At 45.0% G+C, this 22,088-nt stretch overlaps 1 protein-coding gene across 1 annotated transcript in view; it reads right to left on the reverse strand.

The window, feature by feature from the left end:
• The window catches only part of LOC139579327 (zeta-sarcoglycan), a 373,687-nt gene that overhangs the window by 20,458 nt on the left and 331,141 nt on the right, over nucleotides 1–22,088 (reverse strand). Inside the window, exons 6-7 of the mRNA XM_071407889.1 lie at nucleotides 19,230–19,302; nucleotides 1,433–1,556 (exon numbers count right to left, since the gene is read on the reverse strand). Of these exons, the coding sequence (XP_071263990.1) occupies nucleotides 1,433–1,556; nucleotides 19,230–19,302 (197 nt within the window). The remainder of the gene's footprint in view (nucleotides 1–1,432; nucleotides 1,557–19,229; nucleotides 19,303–22,088) is intronic.

Raw genomic sequence — 22,088 nt, forward strand, 5'->3', positions numbered from 1 at the left:
AGACAGACAGATCTACCTCTAATGGTAGACCCTGATGAAGACAGACAGACCCTGATGAAGACAGATAGACCCTGATGAAGACAGACAGATCTACCTCTAATGGTAGACTCTGATGAAGACAGACAGACCCTGATGAAGACAGACAGACCCTGATGAAGACAGCTTGTCTAAACATTGGATATTAGGTCATTAAATTATTGCATCTGAGCTCCTTGAGTGTGAGGCTCTCCTTTTCTTTCAAGTGTTCTACTCCGCTCGCCTAAACAGGTGTGCATTTCTTTTGACTCCAGATCTACCTCTAAAGGTAGACAAGGTAGACATCTCCTACACAGGAAAGAGATGAAAAAGAAGAAAGGAAGAGGAGAAATAAGAAAAAAAAATGGCCTTTTTATAGTTAAGTGACGGGATACAATGATCTATTACCGGGGATGTTGGAAGTGAATTAAATAGCCGGTGTAGTTACTAAAGCCAGGCTGGGGGCCTGGAGCTGAAAGGAGAGGGACACATCTCAGGAACTAGCTAGTGTTCATTTGAAGGTGATCCTGTGACAGCAGGGAGAGAGACTCTGAAAGTCTGACAACGCTAAACTTGTTTAGGACCAGTCACACAAACCAGTTCCACTTCAGCAGCGGCCATTGTGCTTAGCATGCAAACAACACAAAGGGAGAGGGGACATCATGGAGTTGGATAGAGGGTGCACTTCCTGAAGTGGAAGTGGACATTGAAAAAACAGGAGATGAGACCCTATCTAACTCTATGGGGGGGACATCTACTTATCACACTGGCCTCTAACCTGTGACCTCTCGCCTGCCCAGGATGCATTATGGGTCATAGCAACAAGGAAGTCTAATAGAGATTGAAGTGGTGCTTTAGGAGTTATGAGTAAGTTACCTTCTAAATGCCACTAACATTTACTATGAGACGAAAGGCTCTTCCCAAAACCATTCGTCCCTCCCCCTGAAAAATAAGCGTTAAAAAGAAGAAGACGACAAGTAAGTCAGAACTTGCGTCGTTATTTTTTCTCCTACTGTTCCATGCTATCAAACTATCACAGTCTCGGCGAACACTGCTAGTCTTTCCGAGTTAATTACAGAGCTAATGACAAGGTTTGCTCCAGTGAAGTCTCGACAGCGTGCTGGGCCACAGACCAAAGAGCAGACAGACAGAGACAGAGAGACAGACAGATAACAGGCACCCCTCATCATGACTGCAGCGTTAATGAGGTCACATCTCTCCCCCAAATAAATGGAGAGGAGAACAAAGCTGGACAAGGTTGCGCTGATTGATGGAGCTCGTTAGGTTAATAAGACACTTAATGAACTCCTGCTACTAGAATCAGTATTGTAGCCCTCCTAAAACACACACACATAGCCACCCCAACAACACCCCCACCCCAACACACTCCCACCAGACCCCTGTCTCCCCCTCTCACCTCTCCTTCTGACGACTGGAGCAACAGGTCTTTCCGGCAGGAGGCCTTGAAGTCGCCCACCCCGGCGTTGACCTCCACCCCTCTGGGAGCCTCCAGACTCAGGGTCCTGGTGGGAGACTCCAGCCTGCAGAGAACCAGACATCCAGGGATTCAATTAGACAACGATTCACTTTAGATTCAATGCATGGGTGACTTGAAGGATCAATAATGAAAACATACTGTACAATTAGAATGTAAGTCGCCGATCGGAAAAATAACTGAACTGAAACTTTTTTTAAAGCAGCATTTCTTTAAAAAGTATTACACAGATCTAGCTGAGAGTATTTGATTGGACTGTGATGTGAAGGAAGGGGGACACACTAAGTGATACACAGGCACATTAGTACACATATTTTCTCACTGTTCCTCTCTCTCTCTGTCACACATAGGCACACACACACACACACACACACACACACACACACACACACACACACACACACACACACACACACACACACACACACACACACACACACACACACACACACACACACACACACACACACACACACACAGAGACGGAAGCCTGGATGGGAAGTCTCCCTGTGGACTGAGCGGTCATCTGGTCCACTGGTCCATCAGGTTAGCTGGTGAAACAGGCCTCGGATAATTAACCACCTGACAGAAATGAATATATTGACTTAACGATCCCTCCTTCCAACTTCTCCGCAAAAAAACCTTCACAGCCTCTTTCTCTTGCACAGTCAGAATATCATACAATATCTATGAATAGCTCTGGTACTTTCGGCCGTTTTAAAAGAGGAATTCAATCAGGTCATTGATTTTCTGTTGCTGCTCCGGCTGCTGTTCCGCCCGGTGATTCGGAGACAAAAAAAAAGGTAAAAAGTTTCCATCCAGAAAGCCAGGGCCTTGGTGGTGATTGTTTATATGAAAAGACTCCAGAGTCAGAGACTGTAGGTCTTATCGGTCCAATTCATTATCATGCAGGAGCCGCCTTCCTGCGTTGCCGCGTTCCCTCTCGCCGGCGAGGAGATCCGCCTTGACCTTAAACGCCGTCCGCCAAGGCTTGTTTTATGCGGCGGACATATTTGTTTTATAACATGACAGAGATAGGCAACGAGAGAATGCATCAACACAGTTATCGTCTTAATTTGACAACTTCTAAAAGCTCAGGGGGGTACGGAGGGGGAGGTAATGTAATAATAGTTCTGGTGCATACACATTGTAAAGTAGTGAGGGAGGGTGTGATAGACAGAAAACATAGTCAGAAAAACTTTCTCCATGGAGGTTTCAGTCACAATATAAGTTAGATGTTTTCCAGCCGTATATAACTTGACATTCACCTTGACCTTTCTCCTTTAATGGCCCTGATGCCGTATCGCCATGTTACTGTTCCAGATCTGAACCCTTGACCTTTTCGGTCAAAAAAAACGTCCACACCACCCTTCTGTGTCGCCGGTCGGGGCGACATAAATTGTTTAAAGTGTCAGAGCGCGCTGAGCGATACAAAGGTGTCGTCTGGCAGGAAGAGTGAGCCGACTTTAACGATGAGAAATGGTTGGAAAATGACATTTTCAAGCCTCTGTGACTTTTGTGACTACTTTTTTAAAGTCCCCATCTCCAAGAGTAGTTCTATCCCGTGCTAAACTCGCTCCATGAATCTCTCAGAGTAAAAGAACAGATGAGAGCCTTCAACTGTGTTGTAAAAGTTAGAAAACTCACAACACTTGTCACAGAGAAACAGGTATGGGGGATGACTCGGAACTATGGGTAATGGAGTATATGGGTACATGGGGGGTGGGGTTCTGATCACTGAAAAGTAAATGTTGCATTTCGTAAAACTCAGAGCACTTAAATACCGAATGCCAGTCAGGTATAAAATAGTGTGTAGGCATGTGTGAGACTGTGTATGTGTGTGCCCGCAAGGCAAGAGAAGCAGGGAGGTCACCTGAAGGTGTTCCAAGCCTTCTCCATCTTCACATTTACAAACTAATGCACCGTGATCCTGTTTCTAACCATGATCCATCCAGTATAACCTACTACTAACTGCAGTGGATTCCCTGACAAATCCTTAGGTTGGGTCAAAAAATGACACAAAAAAAAGACATTCGCGTCCTGCCCGTCTGCGGCTGTGAAATGTAGCCCGGGAAATTGCAAATGGCAGTGAGACCCTGGATTTTTTTTTTTTTTAATTTCATGGAAATGTAATTTCATGGCTCCATGCATCCCATCGGTGATAATTTAATCAATAGTGAAAAGACTGGGGTCCGTCCTTCGTTTCTGCCCGGGCCGCTGACGTGACATACCCGACGGATGTGTGTCAGAACTTTTTTGCGTGTTTGCGGAAAGAGAGAGAGAGAAGAACAGAGAGAGGGAGAGAGAGACAACACATATACACCCTCAAAGTAGTAGTCACTGAGCTCTTCAGTAAGGCCATTCTACTGCCAATGTTTGTCTATGGAGATTGCATGGGTGTGAGCTGAAATTATACACCTTTCAGCAACAGACTTGGCTGAAATAGCCGAATCTGCTACTTTGAAGGGGTGTCCACATACTTTTGTATAAATAGTGTATACACACCCTCAAAGCAGTAGTTAAATACTATTTTATTACACAAAAGCTTCCAGTCAGTCTCTCGTCACATTTACATAAAACATCCTCATCTGGCTGTCCTAATATGGACTCCATACTGCTCATACTATGTCCTAATATGGACACCGTACCAATCAAATCCAGTACAAACCAGCAACTGAAACGCCAGGCTACGCTCTGAGAACAGCAGCTCTTACACGGCTAGCAACACAATCAGAACAAGGCACAAGCAGCTCTTTAACTTCCCATGGTTCACTGGGGCTCCCTGCTGAGAGTGTGAGTGGCTCAAAGCGGAGTGCCAGTAAAAGTCGCCTACCACAGACCGCTGTGAGAGGCTAACATGTCCCGGGGTGAAAACAAACAGATGTATTGAAGTGGAACTAGTAGGGTGAGAGTAAGAACAACAAGCTGATGTGTGAGCAGCCAGACTTAGACACCTTTAGGGTTGGAAAATTGCAGTAACTTTCCCAAAATTCCCAGGTTTTCCAGAAATCTCTGTGGAAATTAGCAGAATATTTCATCCCTACACCTCGTTCAACATAGACCAGCTAGGCTTTTGTTCTCTGAACCTAGAGATTCTCTATTCCTTTTTAGTTCAGGAATATGTTTAATCAGTGTCCGGTAAACCGGCCCACATTAGACCAGAGGTTTGCAGCTACTAGGTGTGCAGGCTTTTGTTCCTGCCTAGCACTAACAAACCTGATCCAAAACTAGCGGAAATTAGCGGAACCAGGTGTTTTAGGGCAGGGCCTGAACAAAAGTCTGCACAGCCATTACATCCAGTCAGTCAAGTGGTCAGGAGAAACATATGCTTCATATTTGATGAGCTGGAAATACTAGTCTTTTTGAATTGGGTAAAAGAAAAATGAATTGAGAAATAATCTATATGTGGTTTTATCTCCCATTTTATCCAAGCTTGAGGGAATCTGTTGTACTACTGCATGCCAACCCTCTGAGCGACCATATGCTGACTCATACTGCCCCCTGCTAGGAGAAGAGACACCATTGTTCGTCTGCCTGAAATGCCTGTCAGGTAGTCTAAAAGTATTGATGAAAACACTTCCCTTAAAGATAAAAGAGGGAGAAAATGAGGACAGTAGGAAAAGAGAGGAACAGAGGAAAGGAGGAAAGGAGGAAAGGGGGAAAGGAGAGGAGGAAATTAGAGGAAAGGAGAGGAAAGGAGGAAAGGAGAGGATGACTGTTCTTGGAGAGGGACTGAAACGTCAGGCGCTTTTGAGGTGATGTGACATTTCAACAGAGAGAGAGACATGGGGGAGGGAGAAACAGAGCGAAAGAGAGAGAGAAAAAATGGGTAATATGAGCTAGCTGCTCACATTATTCTATCTGTGCTAGATGTGTGAGAGAGACAGAGAAACAGAGAGAGAGATGATGAGGGAGCCGTAACAATGTGACATATTGTTCCACATACAGTGTCATTGCCTCTTTCCCTGGTCTCACGTGGTGGAGGGGAAACGTACTACATTCTCTCACTCAGCACAAAAAATAAAATGCTGGGTCAGATGTAAGGTATTTGTGAAGACAGCACAAGGCCTCTCTCCTCCTCCCAGTGGCAGTAACACCTGCAGACCCAGGCTCAGTCCCAGGCTCAGTCCCAGGCTCAGTCCCAGGCTCAGTCCCAGGCTCAGTCCCAGGCTCAGACCCAGGCTCAGTCCCAGGCTCAGTCCCAGGCTCAGTCCCAGGCTCAGTCACAGGCTCAGACCCAGGCTCAGTCCCAGGCTCAGTCCCAGGCTCAGTCCCAGGCTCAGTCCCAGGCTCAGTCCCAGGCTCAGTCCCAGGCTCAGTCCCAGGCTCAGACCCAGGCTCAGTCCCAGGCTCAGTCCCAGGCTCAGTCCCAGGCTCAGTCCCAGGCTCAGTCCCAGGCTCAGTCCCAGGCTCAGTCCCAGGCTCAGTCCCAGGCTCAGTCCCAGGCTCAGTCCCAGGCTCAGTCCCAGGCTCAGTCCCAGGCTCAGTCCCAGGTTGAAGTGAAACGACACATAACGTCAGAAAGGCCGCTAGCTAAATCAGTGCAGGCTTCACAAGAAATCAATGGTTCAGGCTGCTGGGGCGCTCAGTCAATCTGGCCCATGCAGCCCACCTCTGGACTGAGTGTATACGCTATAGGAGACGATGGATAGGGTGGATATTCTGCTGTGTGAGGTCGGATTCATTATTCCACTTGCAGCTGAAGTGGTTGGTGGGGTAACAGGAGGTATTAAAACCGCTGTGAAGCATTATAACTGGGGCCAGTAGGTTTAGGGTAAGGATAATCTAGGATATATATTCTAGGGTGGATATTCTGCTATGTGAGGCTGGATTGGTATCCCCTCCTATCTGTAGTTGTTGTTTCACTTTCTAAAGTTATCAATAGCATGGCATTAAAACTAAGGTAGGAAGAACTCAGACATTCAGTTAGAAGTGGGCCCATAACTTGAGGTCTGTAGCAATTGGAGATTTGCCAGTGTGTGCCCGTGAAACTGAAGTTAGGATTTGAGTCAATAACTTGGGCCCGAAGTTACTAACACTATGAACACTACTGCACACTGCCCTATCCAATCTGGACAAGAGGAATACCTATGTAAGAATGCTGTTCATTGGCTACAGCTCCGCATTCAACACCATAGTACCCTCCAAGCTCATCATTAAGTTTAAGGCCCTGGGTCTCAACCCCGCCCTGTGCAATTGGGTCCTGGACTTTTTGATGTCCCGTCGATGGGGATAGGGGGGTGCTCCCTCTGCTGTTTCCTGAAGTCCACGATCATCTCTTTTGTTTTGTTGACGTTGAGTGTGAGGTTATTTTCCTAACACCACACTCCGAGGGCCGTCTCCTCCTCCCTGTAGGCCGTCTTGTCGTTGTTGGTAATCAAGCCTACCACTATAGTGTCGTCTGCAAACTTGATACACATTTGTGTGTATTAGGTAGTTGTTGTTGAATTGTTAGATGACTTGTTAGATATTACTGCACTGTCGGAACTAGAAGTAGATGCATTTCATTACACTCACATTAACATCTGCTGACCATGTGTATGTGACCAATAACATCTGCTAACCATGTGTATGTGACCAATAACATCTGCTAACCATGTCTATGTGACCAATACCATTTGCTAACCATGTGTTTGTGACCAATAACATTTGCTAACCATGTGTATGTGACCAATAACATCTGCTAACAATGTGTATGTGACCAATAACATTTGTTAACAATGTGTATGTGACCAATAACATTTGCTAACCATGTGTATGTGACCAATAACATTTGCTAACCATGTGTATGTGACCAATAACATCTGCTAACCATGTCTATGTGACCAATAACATCTGCTAACCATGTGTATGTGACCAATAACATCTGCTAACCATGTGTATGTGACCAATAACATATGCTAACCATGTGTATGTGACCAATAACATCTGCTAATCATGTCTATGTGACCAATAACATTTGCTAACCATGTGTATGTGACCAATAACATCTGCTAACCATGTGTATGTGACCAATAACATCTGCTAACCATGTGTATGTGACCAATAACATATGCTAACCATGTGTATGTGACCAATAACATCTGCTAACCATGTGTATGTGACCAATAACATCTGCTAACCATGTGTATGTGACCAATAACATCTGCTAACCATGTGTATGTGACCAATAACATTTGCTAACCATGTGTATGTGACCAATAACATCTGCTAACCATGTCTATGTGACCAATAACATCTGCTAACCATGTGTATGTGACCAATAACATTTGCTAACCATGTGTATGTGACCAATAACATATGCCAACCATGTCTATGTGACCAATAACATCTGCTAACCATGTGTTTGTGACCAATAACATTTGCTAACCATGTGTATGTGACCAATAACATCTGCTAACCATGTGTATGTGACCAATAACATTTGCTAACCATGTGTATGTGACCAATAACATTTTCTAACCATGTGTATGTGACCAATAACATCTGCTAACCATGTGTATGTGACCAATAACATTTTCTAACCATGTGTATGTGACCAATAACATCTGCTAACCATGTCTATGTGACCAATAACATCTGCTAACCATGTGTATGTGACCAATAACATCTGCTAACCATGTGTATGTGACCAATAACATATGTTAACCATGTGTATGTGACCAATAACATCTGCTAACCATGTCTATGTGACCAATAACATTTGCTAACCATGTGTATGTGACCAATAACATCTGCTAACCATGTCTATGTGACCAATAACATCTTCTAACCATGTATATGTGACCAATAACATCTGCTAACCATGTGTATGTGACCAATAACATATGCTAACCATGTGTATGTGACCAATAACATCTGCTAACCATGTCTATGTGACCAATAACATTTGCTAACCATGTGTATGTGACCAATAACATCTGCTAACCATGTCTATGTGACCAATAACATCTGCTAACCATGTGTATGTGACCAATAACATCTGCTAACCATGTGTATGTGACCAATAACATCTGCTAACCATGTGTATGTGACCAATAACATCTGCTAACCATGTGTATGTGACCAATAACATTTGCTAACCATGTGTATGTGACCAATAACATCTGCTAACCATGTGTATGTGACCATTAACATCTGCTGACCATGTGTATGTGACCAATAAAATGTGATTTGATTTGAGGCCTGTGATATAGGTTTTGGCTGAAACACCACTTAACATTGGTTTGGCTTTACCTTTTTAGTAAGGATTCACTCTCTGTATACAAAAGCTCATGTTACAGAACAACACTATACTATAGGGTGACGATGACTGCGTTCACAGGCAGCCCAATTCTGACCTTTTGCACAATTATGAGCAAAGGAGCTGATCTGATTGGTCAAAATACCAATTACTGAAACAAGATCAGAATTGGAAGGTGGCCAATCCATTTAGATCCGACTCGCAGATCCAGGTGTTGCCAGTAAATCTAACAAAAGCCCCTGAAAGTCCCAGCTGGTGAGTCATTTCAGAGTGTTAAAAAAAAAGAAAAATGGCTGAAGACGATAATGATGTTTTGGTTGGAAGTAAAAGAAGAGGACAGGTGATTAGACTAAGCCGGAGCTTCTCTCAGTCACTACATCTCTCCTGGAAGGCTACTGATGGCTCAATAAGTATAATTTAGATTTTTTTACCAGGAAGGCAGACGGACATCAATATGCCCGGGGCCACGCGGGCCCCCAAACAGTCTACGCCTGTTGCCGCGGTTACGTCTGGAGGGTGTCAGCAGCTGTTGTGGCCGCGTAGAGAACAGAAGGCGTGTTTCTGCGGTGAGATAGTTTGATAATATCAGGTTTTCGGAGCCCGCGGGAAAAAAATTCAGTTTGAGTAAGACTAGGAGAAATGGCCAGAGGTTGTTTCAGTTTGAGACGAAAGAAAACAGAAACTGATACACAGATACACACACAGATTAACTACAAACACATGTACACACACACACACATGCAAATGCACTGTTTTAATTTCACTTATTTCCAATTTCCCCCTGAAGAAGTGTATAACCAAACATCAAATGGAGAACGATAAACACTGCACTGCATTAGCTGCAGCTTGTTCCAACACATGCTTGAGGAGACTGGGAAACTCCCAGCTGGCTACACACTGTACTGTAAACCCATTTATCTGGGGTGGACCGGACACATACAAACGGACCATTTTAGAACACAGACAGTCTGCTTCACTCAGCTAAAACCTCCCACACTGTCTATAAATTCCACTTTCCAGAAGAGGAGTTCTTGTACAGTAAGAAGGCCCTCTGATGAGCTAGCGCTAGGTGGAAGTTGGCTGCAGATACAGATATGGGATCAGTTTCCTCTCTCCACATCAACACCTTAAAGTAACTGTCCAGTGTTTCCAGATGTCCATGAAACATGACTTATAATTAATTACAATATGAGTTAAATAGTTTTCCTTCCCAAAAGTTAAGTATGTTAAAAATCAGCTTTTGTATGTTTGAATTGTGTGGGCGTTGGGGTCAACAACAGAATGGTGTGGACATATACAGGTCATTAAAAATATCCATGACAAGTAAACAGCTGATTGGCCAGCTGAGCTTTTTTAAAGTGTTTTTTAAGTGGGAGTTGTTCTTCTAATGTATGCTTTGGCCACAAATACAACTATAGGACGAAAACCCCAGGCAAAGGGGTTTTATTGGACTGATGGTCCTAAATTATGTATTACATCAGAGCAAGAAAGAGAGAAGGGCTCTAGCAGTGGTATTCATAGACTTTGCCAAGGCATTTGACTCAGTGGCACATGAACACTTAATCCATGTCCTGAAGGAGAGGGGACTGGACAGCCATATAATCAGACTAATCAAGGACTCCTACGAGGAGGAGCACGAGAATAAAGGTGAAGGAAGGAACCTCACCGCCAATCCAAATGAAAGTGGGAGTGAAACAGGGAGACCCAATGTCCCCCCTTCTCTTCAACATTGCGGTAGACCCTCTGATTCACAAGCTCAAGAGCATGGGAGAGGGCTACAGGTTTGGGGGAGTAAGGTGACTACCCTAGCATTTGCAAGATGACTTGGTGCTTATGAGCAGCTCTTTGGGCGGGCATGCAACATTACATCAAAATATTGGAACTTTCTGGCCAAAAAAGTGCCATGGGTTCATGGTGAGATGCGGGGGGTGTAGCATTCACCGTCAATAACTGTCAGGCATGGACAATCGAAGGGGAAAAGCTACACCTGATTGACCCAGATAAATCAGAAAAATATCTGGGCATGAACCCCTGGCTGGGGATTTCAAAGCCAAGTTTGAGAGGACAAATCAATCAAGCGCCACTACAACCCAGCAAAAAGTAAGCATACTAAACGCATATGCAGTCCCCCGAGTGATATATACGGTAAACCACGGGGACATCGGGACAGTCGAACTAACAAACCTAGATGGGTTAGTTAAAACAGCAGTGAAAAAGTGGCTGCACCTACCTCCGTCAACCTGTGACGGCCTGATCTATGCTAGGAACAAAGACGGCGACTTAGGCATTGTGAAGTTGGCAAAAATGATACCAGCAATCCAGGCGCGAAGGTTATTTAACCTGTCAGTGTCGTCAGACCCACTGACAAGGGAGGTAACGGAATATACAATGCCACAGGAGGAATTTTCAAAACTGTGGATACGGGCAGGGGGAGTCCCGGATCAAACTCCGAAACTGGGAGAAAGCCTAGATGCTATGATGCCAGTCGGGGAAGATGGCTCAAGCACAAAGGGAGCAGAGGTGGAGCCAAAAAAGCACAAGCAGCTGTGCAAGAATCCCTCTAACTGGAGGTCGAAAGGATTTGAGGATTGGGCGGTGCTGCCAAGCCAAGGAAATGGAACTGGCATGTTCCACCAAGACAAGATCAGCAACAGCTGGCTTGCAGATCCAGCAGCGGTGCGATTAAAACAGCGACACTATGTAGCTGCGCTTAAACTGAGGGCAAACGTATATCCTACAAGGGAGACATTGGCTCGCGGGCGAAACAAAGTGGAAGCCGTATGCAGAAGGTGACCACAAGTTGGAAACAATATCACACATACTAGGGTAATGTCCAGCAGGGAAGGCAGCCAGGCTGAGAAGGCACAACCTCATTTGTGACCAACTCGCCGAGGAAGCAGCGAAAGTGGGGTGGATAGTCACCAAAGAGCTGAGAGTGAAAACGAAGGAGGGGGGTCTGCGGATCCCCAACTTGCTGTTCGTGAGAGGTAAGCTGGGAGTGGTTGCGGATGTCACGGTGAGATATGAGAGGAATGAGGATACCCTGGAGAGGGGTAGAGCGGAAAAGGTGGATAAGTACTTACCGATTGCCCCACTCATTGCTGAGCAGTTCTGACTCTGCAGAGTCCTGGTCTACGGTTTTCCGATGGGAGCCCGTGGAAAATGGCCTACCTCAAACTTCGATCTGCTGAGGACACTGGGCCTATGAGGTCGCGGTGCGCGAGACTTGCGACCGTGATCAGTAGACGGGTGATACTGTACTCACTGGATATACTGACGGCCTTTGGCCTAGAGTTCAGCATCGGGCGAGCAGTCGGCACTGGGAGAGAGAGCGAAGGAGAATAAGATACTAAAGGGAAGCAGGTCCCGACTTGAGCTAAGTCATACAGGATGCACTTCCTGACAACCGAAAAAAGGTGCCGCCAGTGGGTTGGGTTCCACTGGTGAAATCTTCTCATCTTGACTCAGCACAGCCTCAGAGGAAGGGCCACTCCGAGCAGCCTGGTCCTCCCAGGGTTTCTCCATTGGGCTCGACTAATAGGGAGTTTTTGCTCCTGGCCGCCGTACACTGCCTCAAACGCGGGTAGCTCCAAGTAGTACAGGCTGGGTCAAGGGAACCATTGAAGTACAACTGTACCCCAACGTCCATCCACGATATGGAGCGTACCAAAGGGCCCGTTAGTAGGGAATTCCGCTGATTACGCCGAAATCACCACTCGTTCAACTAAGGCTGGGTTAAAGCTAGATAAGAGGAGTGAAAAGGGAACTCTATACCCCACAAGTGTGTTGCATTATGGGGAGTAAGTAAGGCCTCCGGTCAGAAGGAAGGCAGTTGAACTAACAACGCAGAATTGTCAAGCTTGTCAGGTTTGGCACAAGCGGATGTCAAAGTGAAGAAATCCAACCGGTGGAACTCCTGTCGCGGTGCTGTGCTCCTCATATCAATATGTAAAAATCAGCGACGCGCAGGTTACGGCGAGAGCAACTATGACGAGTCAACAACATTATTTAGGTATAACAGAATATGAACTTTCAAAGTTAGATTTTCACTGGACAGTTACTACTAGGGAGTAGGAATGCAAAGCTGTGTGTAGTGTTGACGGAATCCTGTTGTGATGACGTATGCATTCTTAGTCTATTGTCTGGGCTGTTTGCTGATCCAACCGAACCAATCTGAGATGAGCGAGAGGCTCGCACCCGGCTCTCCATCTGCTATAAGAGACCTGGGTGTCCAGCCTGCTGCAAAACTAACATATCAGCAACCAGGCCACAGAGCAGCATAACCTCTGGGTGGGTTGACAATGACTGACAGACACACGGCTATATACAGAGGCTGGTACACACATACACGTACACACACACACCAAATTATTTACACACACACACACCAAATTCTTTCCATAACCCAACTCTGTTCAGGCCTTTTCCTATGCCTGTAATGCCTCTTTCAGTGCAACTAATTAATGGTTGATGGAAGAGGATGGTGGAGAACGTCCTTGTTGCTCAATGTCCCGGTTAATCTGCCTGATAATGAATAAAAGGCGCTTTGGTTTTTGTCATAAAAGACCCAGATGGTTGTTCCTGTACATAGCCCACATACTAAAGAAATACAGCGCCTGCTGCGTTGACCTTAGCCAAGGATTTTCATTCACTTCCAACCCACCTGATCCGATGGACATTATTATTAAAATGGGCCACAAAAGTGAAGCGAATCGTCAAGCTTCTCACAGAACCAGCTTCCGTTTCGAGCTAAACCTCCATAAAACTTTTCCCTACTTTCAGTCAAACTTCATAAAGAGACAAGTTCACTTCAGAGAAACGTTCCCAAATAGCCAAGTTCACTTCACAGAAACTTTCCCAAAGAGCCAAGTTCACTTCACAGAAACTTTCCCAAAGAGCCAACTTAAAACTTTGCTTCAGGAGCATCACTGTACTGCACTGTGGCTTTGGAGGGAAGGGGGATATGTGGGGGAGATCTCTCCCGATGCCCTTGACTCTGAGTGGGGTTGGAGTCTCGAAGGGGTTCCCCTTTGACCGGGGGTAGGGTGGTAGAGTTGTAAGGGGGTACAGAGAGGGACGAGGAGGATATCGACTGGACCTGTTCCTCTGTAGTTCTTTGGATGAGGCTTTAATTGAGTCTGGACCTCTGTGAACTCTTTGGCTTCGTCCCAAATGGACCTTATTCCTTATATAGTGCACAACTTTTAAACAGGGCCCATAGAGCTCTGGTCAAAACTAGTGCACTATGTAGGGAAAAGGGTGTCATTTGGGCCGTGTCGACTTCCAACAGCTTGATCAATGCTCATCTGATTATGGAGCCAGTTTTAGCTAGTGGAATTAGCTGATTGCTGATGACACGCACTCTCTGTCTTCTGACTCTTGTTTCAGATTTTGTTCTCTTTGATCAAACTCCTGACTCCCTACTCTCTCTCTCTCTCTCTCTCACTTCTTTAACCGTCTGTCTCTCTACGGTCTCTCTCTCTCTTCTTTAACCGTCTGTCTCTCTACTGTCTCTCTCTCTCTTCTTTTACCTTCTGTCTCTCTGCTGTCGCTCTCTCTCTTCTTTAACCGTCTGTCTCTCTGCTGTCGCTCTCTCTCTTCTTTTACCTTCTGTCTCTCTACTCTCTCTTCTTTTACCGTCTGTCTCTCTACTGTCTCTCTCTCTCTTCTTTTACCTTCTGTCTCTCTACGGTCTCTCTCTCTCTTCTTTTACCTTCTGTCTCTCTACGGTCGCTCTCTCTCTTCTTTAACCGTCTGTCTCTCTGCTGTCGCTCTCTCTCTTCTTTAACCGTCTGTCTCTCTGCTGTCGCTCTCTCTCTTCTTTTACCTTCGGTCTCTCTACTCTCTCTTCTTTAACCGTCTGTCTCTCTACTGTCTCTCTCTCTCTTCTTTTACCTTCTGTCTCTCTACGGTCTCTCTCTCTCTTCTTTTACCTTCTGTCTCTCTACTCTCTCTCTCTCTCTTCTTTAACCGTCTGTCTCTCTACGGTCTCTCTTCTTTAACCGTCTGTCTCTCTACGGTCTCTCTCTCTCTTCTTTTACCTTCTGTCTCTCTACGGTCTCTCTCTCTCTTCTTTAACCGTCTGTCTCTCTCTCTCTCACTTCTTTAACCGTCTGTCTCTCTCTCTCTCACTTCTTTAACCGTCTGTCTCTCTACTGTCTCTCTTTCTCTTCTTTTACCGTCTGTCTCTCTAATGTTTCTCTCTCTCTTATTTTACCGTCTGTCTCTCTGCTGTCTCTCTCTCTCTCTCTCTCTCTTCTTTTACCGTCTGTCTCTCTAATGTTTCTCTCTCTCTTATTTTACCGTCTGTCTCTCTACTGTCTCTCTCTCTATCTCTTCTTTTACCTTCTGTCTCTACTGTCTCTCTCTCTTCTTTTATCTTGTCTCTCTCTCTCTCGCTCTCTTTTACTGTCTCTCTCTCGCTCTCTTTTACCTTCTGTCTCTCTACGGTCTCTCTCTCTCGCTCTCTTCTTTTACCCTTTGTCTCTACGGTCTCTCTTCTTTTACCTTCTGTCTCTCTACGAATTCTCTTCTTTAACCGTCTGTCTCTCTACGGTCTCTCTTCTTTAACCGTCTGTCTCTCTACTGTCTCTCTCTCTTCTTTTACCGTCTGTCTCTCTACGGTCTCTCGCTCTCTTCTTTTACCTTCTGTCTCTCTACGGTCTCTCTCTCTCTCTCTCTTCTTTTACCGTCTGTCTCTACGGTCTCTCTTCTTTAACCGTCTGTCTCTCTACGGTCTCTCGCTCTCTTCTTTTACCTTCTGTCTCTCTACGGTCTCTCTCTCTCTCTTCTTTTACCGTCTGTCTCTCTACGGTCTCTCTCTCGCTCTCTTCTTTTACCTTCTGTCTCTCTACGGTCTCTCTCTCTCTCTCTCTTCTTTTACCGTCTGTCTCTACGGTCTCTCTTCTTTAACCGTCTGTCTCTCTACGGTCTCTCGCTCTCTTCTTTTACCGTCTGTCTCTCTACGGTCTCTCTCTCTCTCTTCTTTTACCGTCTGTCTCTCTACGGTCTCTCTCTCTATCTCTTTTTTAACCGTCTGTCTCTCTACGGTCTCTCTCTCTCTCTCTCTCTCTTCTTTTACCGTCTGTCTCTACGGTCTCTCTTCTTTAACCGTCTGTCTCTCTACGGTCTCTCTCTCTCTCTTCTTTTACCGTCTGTCTCTCTACGGTCTCTCTTCTTTTACTGTCTGTCTCTACGGTCTCTCTTCTTTTACCTTCTGTCTCTCTACGGTCTCTCTTCTTTAACCGTATGTCTCTCTACGGTCTCTCTCTCTCTCTTCTTTTACTGTCTGTCTCTCTACGGTCTCTCTTTTACCTTCTGTCTCTCTACGGTCTCTCTTCTTTAACTGTCTCTCTCTCTCAAACCACAGAGGACAATAGACACAAACCACAGAGGACAATAGACACAAACCACAGAGGACAATAGACACAAACCACACTTACACTACTTTTTAGTAGTTAATATGTGATGTAGGAGAAAGAATTTGGGGTTAGGTGGGACCAATATGCAGAAGTTTCAACAGGGCATTCTAGGAACAGGGTCTGGGGTTAATCAAAAGGAGAGGACTTTATCCCAGTTTTCCTGGGGTCCCTGTCAAGCAAATTGTGTCCAAACTTCTAAAAGAGTCTCTATAACTATTGGCGTGTCTATCCTGCTGCGTAGGCTTGTCTGCTTCCCAAATGACACACTATTCCCATTAGTGCATTACTAGGACTCTAGAGCCCGTAGGACTCTGGTCAAAAGTAGTGCAATTAATAGGGAGTAGGGTGCCATTTGGGATGTATTCTATGTTCATTTGTATTTTAGAGGGTTACACCATAACATACATCATTAGCCTCAAATAGACTCCATCAAGTCATTACATGTTTCATTTACTTTAACTGCAAAACCGGGGGACTTTTATAGAGAAAGGGGGAAGAGAAAGAAAGAAGGTGGGGACAAACGACCTCGGCCAAAAAGCGGATTTGATCAAAAAAAGAAAAGTAAAAAGGGATACCAAATCCAAAAATAGAGAAAGAAACCCTGATCCAGCTAATTAGCAGTGATTCACCTCGATCGCCTGTTAAGTAGAAGTCCTAATGAACACACTTATATTAAACAACTATAAAAAGGTAGGGATATGAACTTGATTCATTTCTATGTTTCCATTCTGCCGAACAATTAATGAGTGAGAGACGAGGGAGTGAAATATGTAAAGCGTGTAATAGCGAATTAACCCCCGACGCAGAGCGGAGAGAAAGGCCACGGCTGGTCAGTCAAAAATGCCTCGCATTTCAGTTCACTCAGAGGTAAGGGATGAGATGAAAGTGCCACTCTGAAATTATTCATATGTGTCAAGCAGTGTGTATGTGTGTGTGTGTGTGTGTGTGTGTGTGTGTGTGTGTGTGTGTGTGTGTGTGTGTGTGTGTGTGTGTGTGTGTGTGTGTGTGTGTGTGTGTGTGTGTGTGTGTGTGTGTGTGTGTGTGTGTGTGTGTGTGTGTGTGTGTGTGTGTGTGTGTGTGTGTGTGTGTGTGTGTGGCAACTACCTGGTGTATTGTGGTTTTAGACGGAGAGAAATCAGGAGAAATTCAAAAGAGACTTCCCAACCAACACCTATATTACAGACAGAGGAAGAGCCCCAAAAGCATCCTATTCCCTATAGCAAGTAGTGCACTATGTAGGGAATAGGGTGCCATTTGGGATGCACCTAGAGAAGGTATAACAATATGATACATAAAACACACCCCTCCCTCCCTCCCCTCTATCTTTATCACTCCCTCCCTCTCTTTCCCTCCCTCTCTTTCCCCTCCCTCTCTATCTCCCCTTCTCTTTCCCCCTTTCTCTCTCCCTCTCCCTACATCAGTCCCTCCTTCCCTCCACTCCTCCAGTCCAATCCATGCCCATCAGTCCCTTTCTCTCCCCAGAACTTAATCTGCCCTGACAATATACAAATGAGCCTGCCACATTTGCATAAAATCAGTTCATAGGTGACTGGAAGCTGCCCATTAGCTCTCCATCATACCCGTCTGTCTCTCTCTCTCTCTCTCTCTCGCTCTCTCGCTCTCTCTCCGCTAATCCACACATTTATATACTGCGCTGTATGCTAACGCTACCGCTATGCTAGCCTGTCTGTCAGTCTCCCTGTTAATCCACACATTTACATACTGCGCTGTATGCTAACGCTACGCTAGCCTGTCTGCCTGTCTGTCAGTCTCTCTGCCAATCCACACATGTACTTACCGCTATGCTAGCTAGCCCGCAGGGCCGTTAGGCTATCGTTTTAAAGGATTATTGCTATGACGTACAATACAGACACTGATACGGAGCTGCTTGACTGTTCAATAAAGAGGATGTAAGTGTTATGGCCGGCAGTCAATGTGGCTGTCGGCCAATGAGGCGAGAGGTATGTAAATCGGTGAGATTTGATTGGCTGATGAGAGACCAGCGATCAAATACCTCTGCCATCAAACTGTGTTGAATGGATTCACAATAAGAGTACACAGCTGTATTGAATTAAGAGGAGAATGACATGTTCACGTGTTATTGAAGTCTGTACCCAGACGGCGGCGTGAGGCGAGACACCCCCAAGGCAACATCCAGGCCCTCTGGCATCAACATTGTCAGTTGAAAACAATAGAAACCAAACTCTTTTTAGGCAAGCCCACCTGTACAACAGTAGGGTAAACACTGTATATGCCTTTACAGGATCCGTTTTGCCTTCTATACAATAACAAAACAGATAAGAGATATCAAATAAAGATATCTGATCCTGGATCCTTTTAGATCGTAGCGATTACATGGAAATGGGGATTGCTGATTCTAGTACTGATCTAGGATCAGGCCCCCCTTCTCCATGTAATGTTATTCATGACGATCTGAAAGACAAAACTGATCCTAGCAACTCTACTCTGAGACCAGAGGAGGCTGCTGAGGGGAGGACGGCTCATAATAATGTCTGGAACGGAGTGAATGGAATGGTATCAAACTATGTGTTTGATGTGTTTGATACCATTTCACTTATTCTGCTCCGGTCATCACCACGAGCCCATCCTCCCCAATTAAAGTGCCACCAACCTCCTGTGGCTGAGACGCTTTATGAATACAGACCCTGGTTCATTCTATCCATCAGCCATTGACTGAGAGGGTCGATGCAGTGTGTCCTTGGTCACTAGCTGACCCTGTATAAAGCATCTGATCTGATCCTTACCTGGGTTTAATGTATATGACTGGACAGTGTATGGAGGAGCATCCTGGCCAGTACTGCCCTCTTAAAGAGCTGTATAACTGCACTACAGTCTCTACTGTACGCTCACATCAGGATGACCACGCCGCCAAGGCCGATGGGTTTGTGTGTGTGTGTGTGTGTTTGTCCAGCCATCTGTGTGTGTGTGTGTGTGTGTGTGTGTGTGTGTGTGTGTGTGTGTGTGTGTGTGTGTGTGCGTGCGTGCGTGCGTGCGTGCGTGCGTGCGTGTGTGTGTGTGATCCCAGAATGCTTACTTGAGATCCTGGAAAGGTTCTGCTCTGATGTGGGATGTCTCCACTGAATGTCCGAAGACGACGCCTTCGTTCCCTGAGAAAGACAACAGAAAGACAACATGAGGACAATAGAAAGACAATAGAAAGACAATATGAGGTCAATAGCAGGACAATAGCAGTACAATTTAAGCCATAGAAGGACAATAGAAGGACAATATGACACTAGTAGTACAATAGAAGGACAATAGGACACTAGTAGTACAATAGAAGGACAATAGGACACTAGTAGTACAATAGAAGGACAATAGAAAGACAATAGAAGGACAATATGACACTAGTAGTACAATAGAAAGACAATAGAAGGACAATATGACACTAGTAGTACAATAGAAAGACAATAGTAGGACAATATGACACTAGTAGTACAATAGAAAGACAATAGTAGGACAATATGACACTAGTAGTACAATAGAAAGACAATAGAAGGACAATATGACACTAGTAGTACAATAGAAAGACAATAGTAGGACAATATGACACTAGTAGTACAATAGAAAGACAATAGTAGGACAATATGACACTAGTAGTACAATAGAAAGACAATAGTAGGACAATATGACACTAGTAGTACAATAGAAAGACAATAGTAGGACAATATAAGGACAGTACAAGTACAATAGAAAGACAATAGAAGGACAATATATATGTGGGCGGCGATAGGACCGCAGAAACCTGCCCACATCCTGGTTCACAATGTGTGCAAATGAGTTAAGTTAAGGGAGGTAAGGCAATAAATAGGCCATAGTGGCAAAATAATTACAATTTAGCAATTAAACACTGGAGTGATAGATGTGCAATGATGAATGTGCAAGTAGAGATACTAGGGTACAAAGGAACAAAATCAAATAACAGTATGGGGAGGAGGTCGTTGAATGGGCTATTTACAGATGGGCTATGTACAGGTGCAGTGATCTGTGAGCTGCTCTGACAGCTGGTGCTTAAAGTTAGAGAGGGAGATATGAGTCTCCAGCTTCAGTGATTTTTGCAATTCGTTCCAGTCATTGGCAGCAGAGAACTGGAAGGAAAGGCGGCCAAAGGAGGAATTGGCTTTGGGGATGACCAGTGAAATATACCTGCTGGAGCGCGTGCTACGGGTGGGTGCTGCTATGGTGACCAGTGAGCTGAGATAAGGTGGGGCGTTACCTAGCAAAGACTTATAGATGACCTGGAGCCAGTGGGTTTGGCGACGAATATGAAGCAAGGGCCAGCCAACGATAGCAAACAGGTCGCAGTGGTGGGTAGTATATGGGGCTTTGGTGATAAAACGGATGGCACTGTGATAGACTGCATCCAATTTGCTGAGTAGAGTGTTGGAGGCTATTTTGTAAATGACATCGCCGAAGTCAAGGACCGGTAGGATAGTCAGATTTACAAGGGTGTGTTTGGCAGCATGAGTGAAGGATATATATTTTATATTTAATATTCTTCAAAGTAGCCACCCTTTGACTTGATGGCAGCTTTGCACACTCTTTGCAATCTCTCAATGAGCTTCATAAGGTAGTCACATGGAATGCATTTCAATTAACAGGTGTGCTTTCTTAAAAGTTAATTTGTGGAATTTCTTTCCTTCTTAATGCGTTTGAGCCAATCAGTTGTGTAGTGACAAGGTACGGGTGGTATACAGAAGATGGTCTTTTACCAAATAGGGCTAAGTCCATATAAGTCCAACAGCTCAAATAAGCAAAGAAAAATTACAATCCATCATTACTTTAAGACATGAAGGTCAGTCAATGCGTAACATTTCAAGAACTTTTAAAGTTTCTTCAAGTGCAGTCGCAAAACCCATCAAGCGCTATGATGAAACTGGCTGTCATGAGGACCGCCACAGGAAAGGAAGACCCAGAGTTACCTCTGCTGCAGAGGATACGTTCATTAGAGTTAACTACCCAAATAAATGCTTCACAGAGTTCAAGTAACAGACACATCTCAACATCAACTGTTCAGAGGAGACTGCATGAATCAGGCCTTCATGGTCAAATTGCTGCAAAGAAACCACTACTAAAAGGACATCAATATGAAGAAGAGACTTGCTTGGGCACGATCAATGGACATTAGACCGGTGGAAATCTGTCCTTTGGTCTGATGAGTTCAAATTTCAGATTTTTGGTTCCCACCGCAGTGTCTTTGTGACGCAGAGTATATGAACGGATTACCTCTGCATGTGTGGTTCCCACCGTGAAGCATGGAGCAGGTGGTGTGATGGTGTGGGGGTGCTTTGCTGGTGACACTGTCTGTGATTTATTTAGAATTCAAGGCACACTTTATCAGCATGGCTGCCACAGCATTCTACAGCGATACGCCATCCCATCTGGTTTGCGCTTAGTGGGACTCTCATTTGTTTTTCAACATGACAATGACCCAACACACCTTCAGGCTGTGTAAGGGCTATTTTACCAAGAAGGAGAGTGATGGAGTGCTACATCAGATGACCTGGCCTCCACAATCACCTGACCTCAACCAAATTGAGATGGGATGAGTTGGACCGCAGAGTGAAGGAAAAGCAGCCAACAAGTGCTTAGCATATGTGGGAACTCCTTCAAGACTGTTGGAAAAGCATTCCAGGTGAAGCTGGTTGAGAGAATGCCAAGATTGTCCAAAGCTGTCATCAAGACAAAGGGTGGAAGAAACTATTGAATGAGTAGGTGTGTCTAAACTTTTGACTGGTACTGTATATAATGTAATTCAAGCCAGCTAAGGTCCTGATTAGCCAGTCCTGTGTAAAATGACACTGATGATGAGAAGTCCTGTGATATTACAATATTCGTGTGTGTGATACTGACACCACGTCTCAAATGTGTGATGTGAGAAAGGTACAGACGT

The sequence above is a fragment of the Salvelinus alpinus genome, chromosome 6 (genome assembly GCF_045679555.1).
Source record: "Salvelinus alpinus chromosome 6, SLU_Salpinus.1, whole genome shotgun sequence".
NCBI classification, from domain to species: domain Eukaryota; kingdom Metazoa; phylum Chordata; class Actinopteri; order Salmoniformes; family Salmonidae; genus Salvelinus; species Salvelinus alpinus.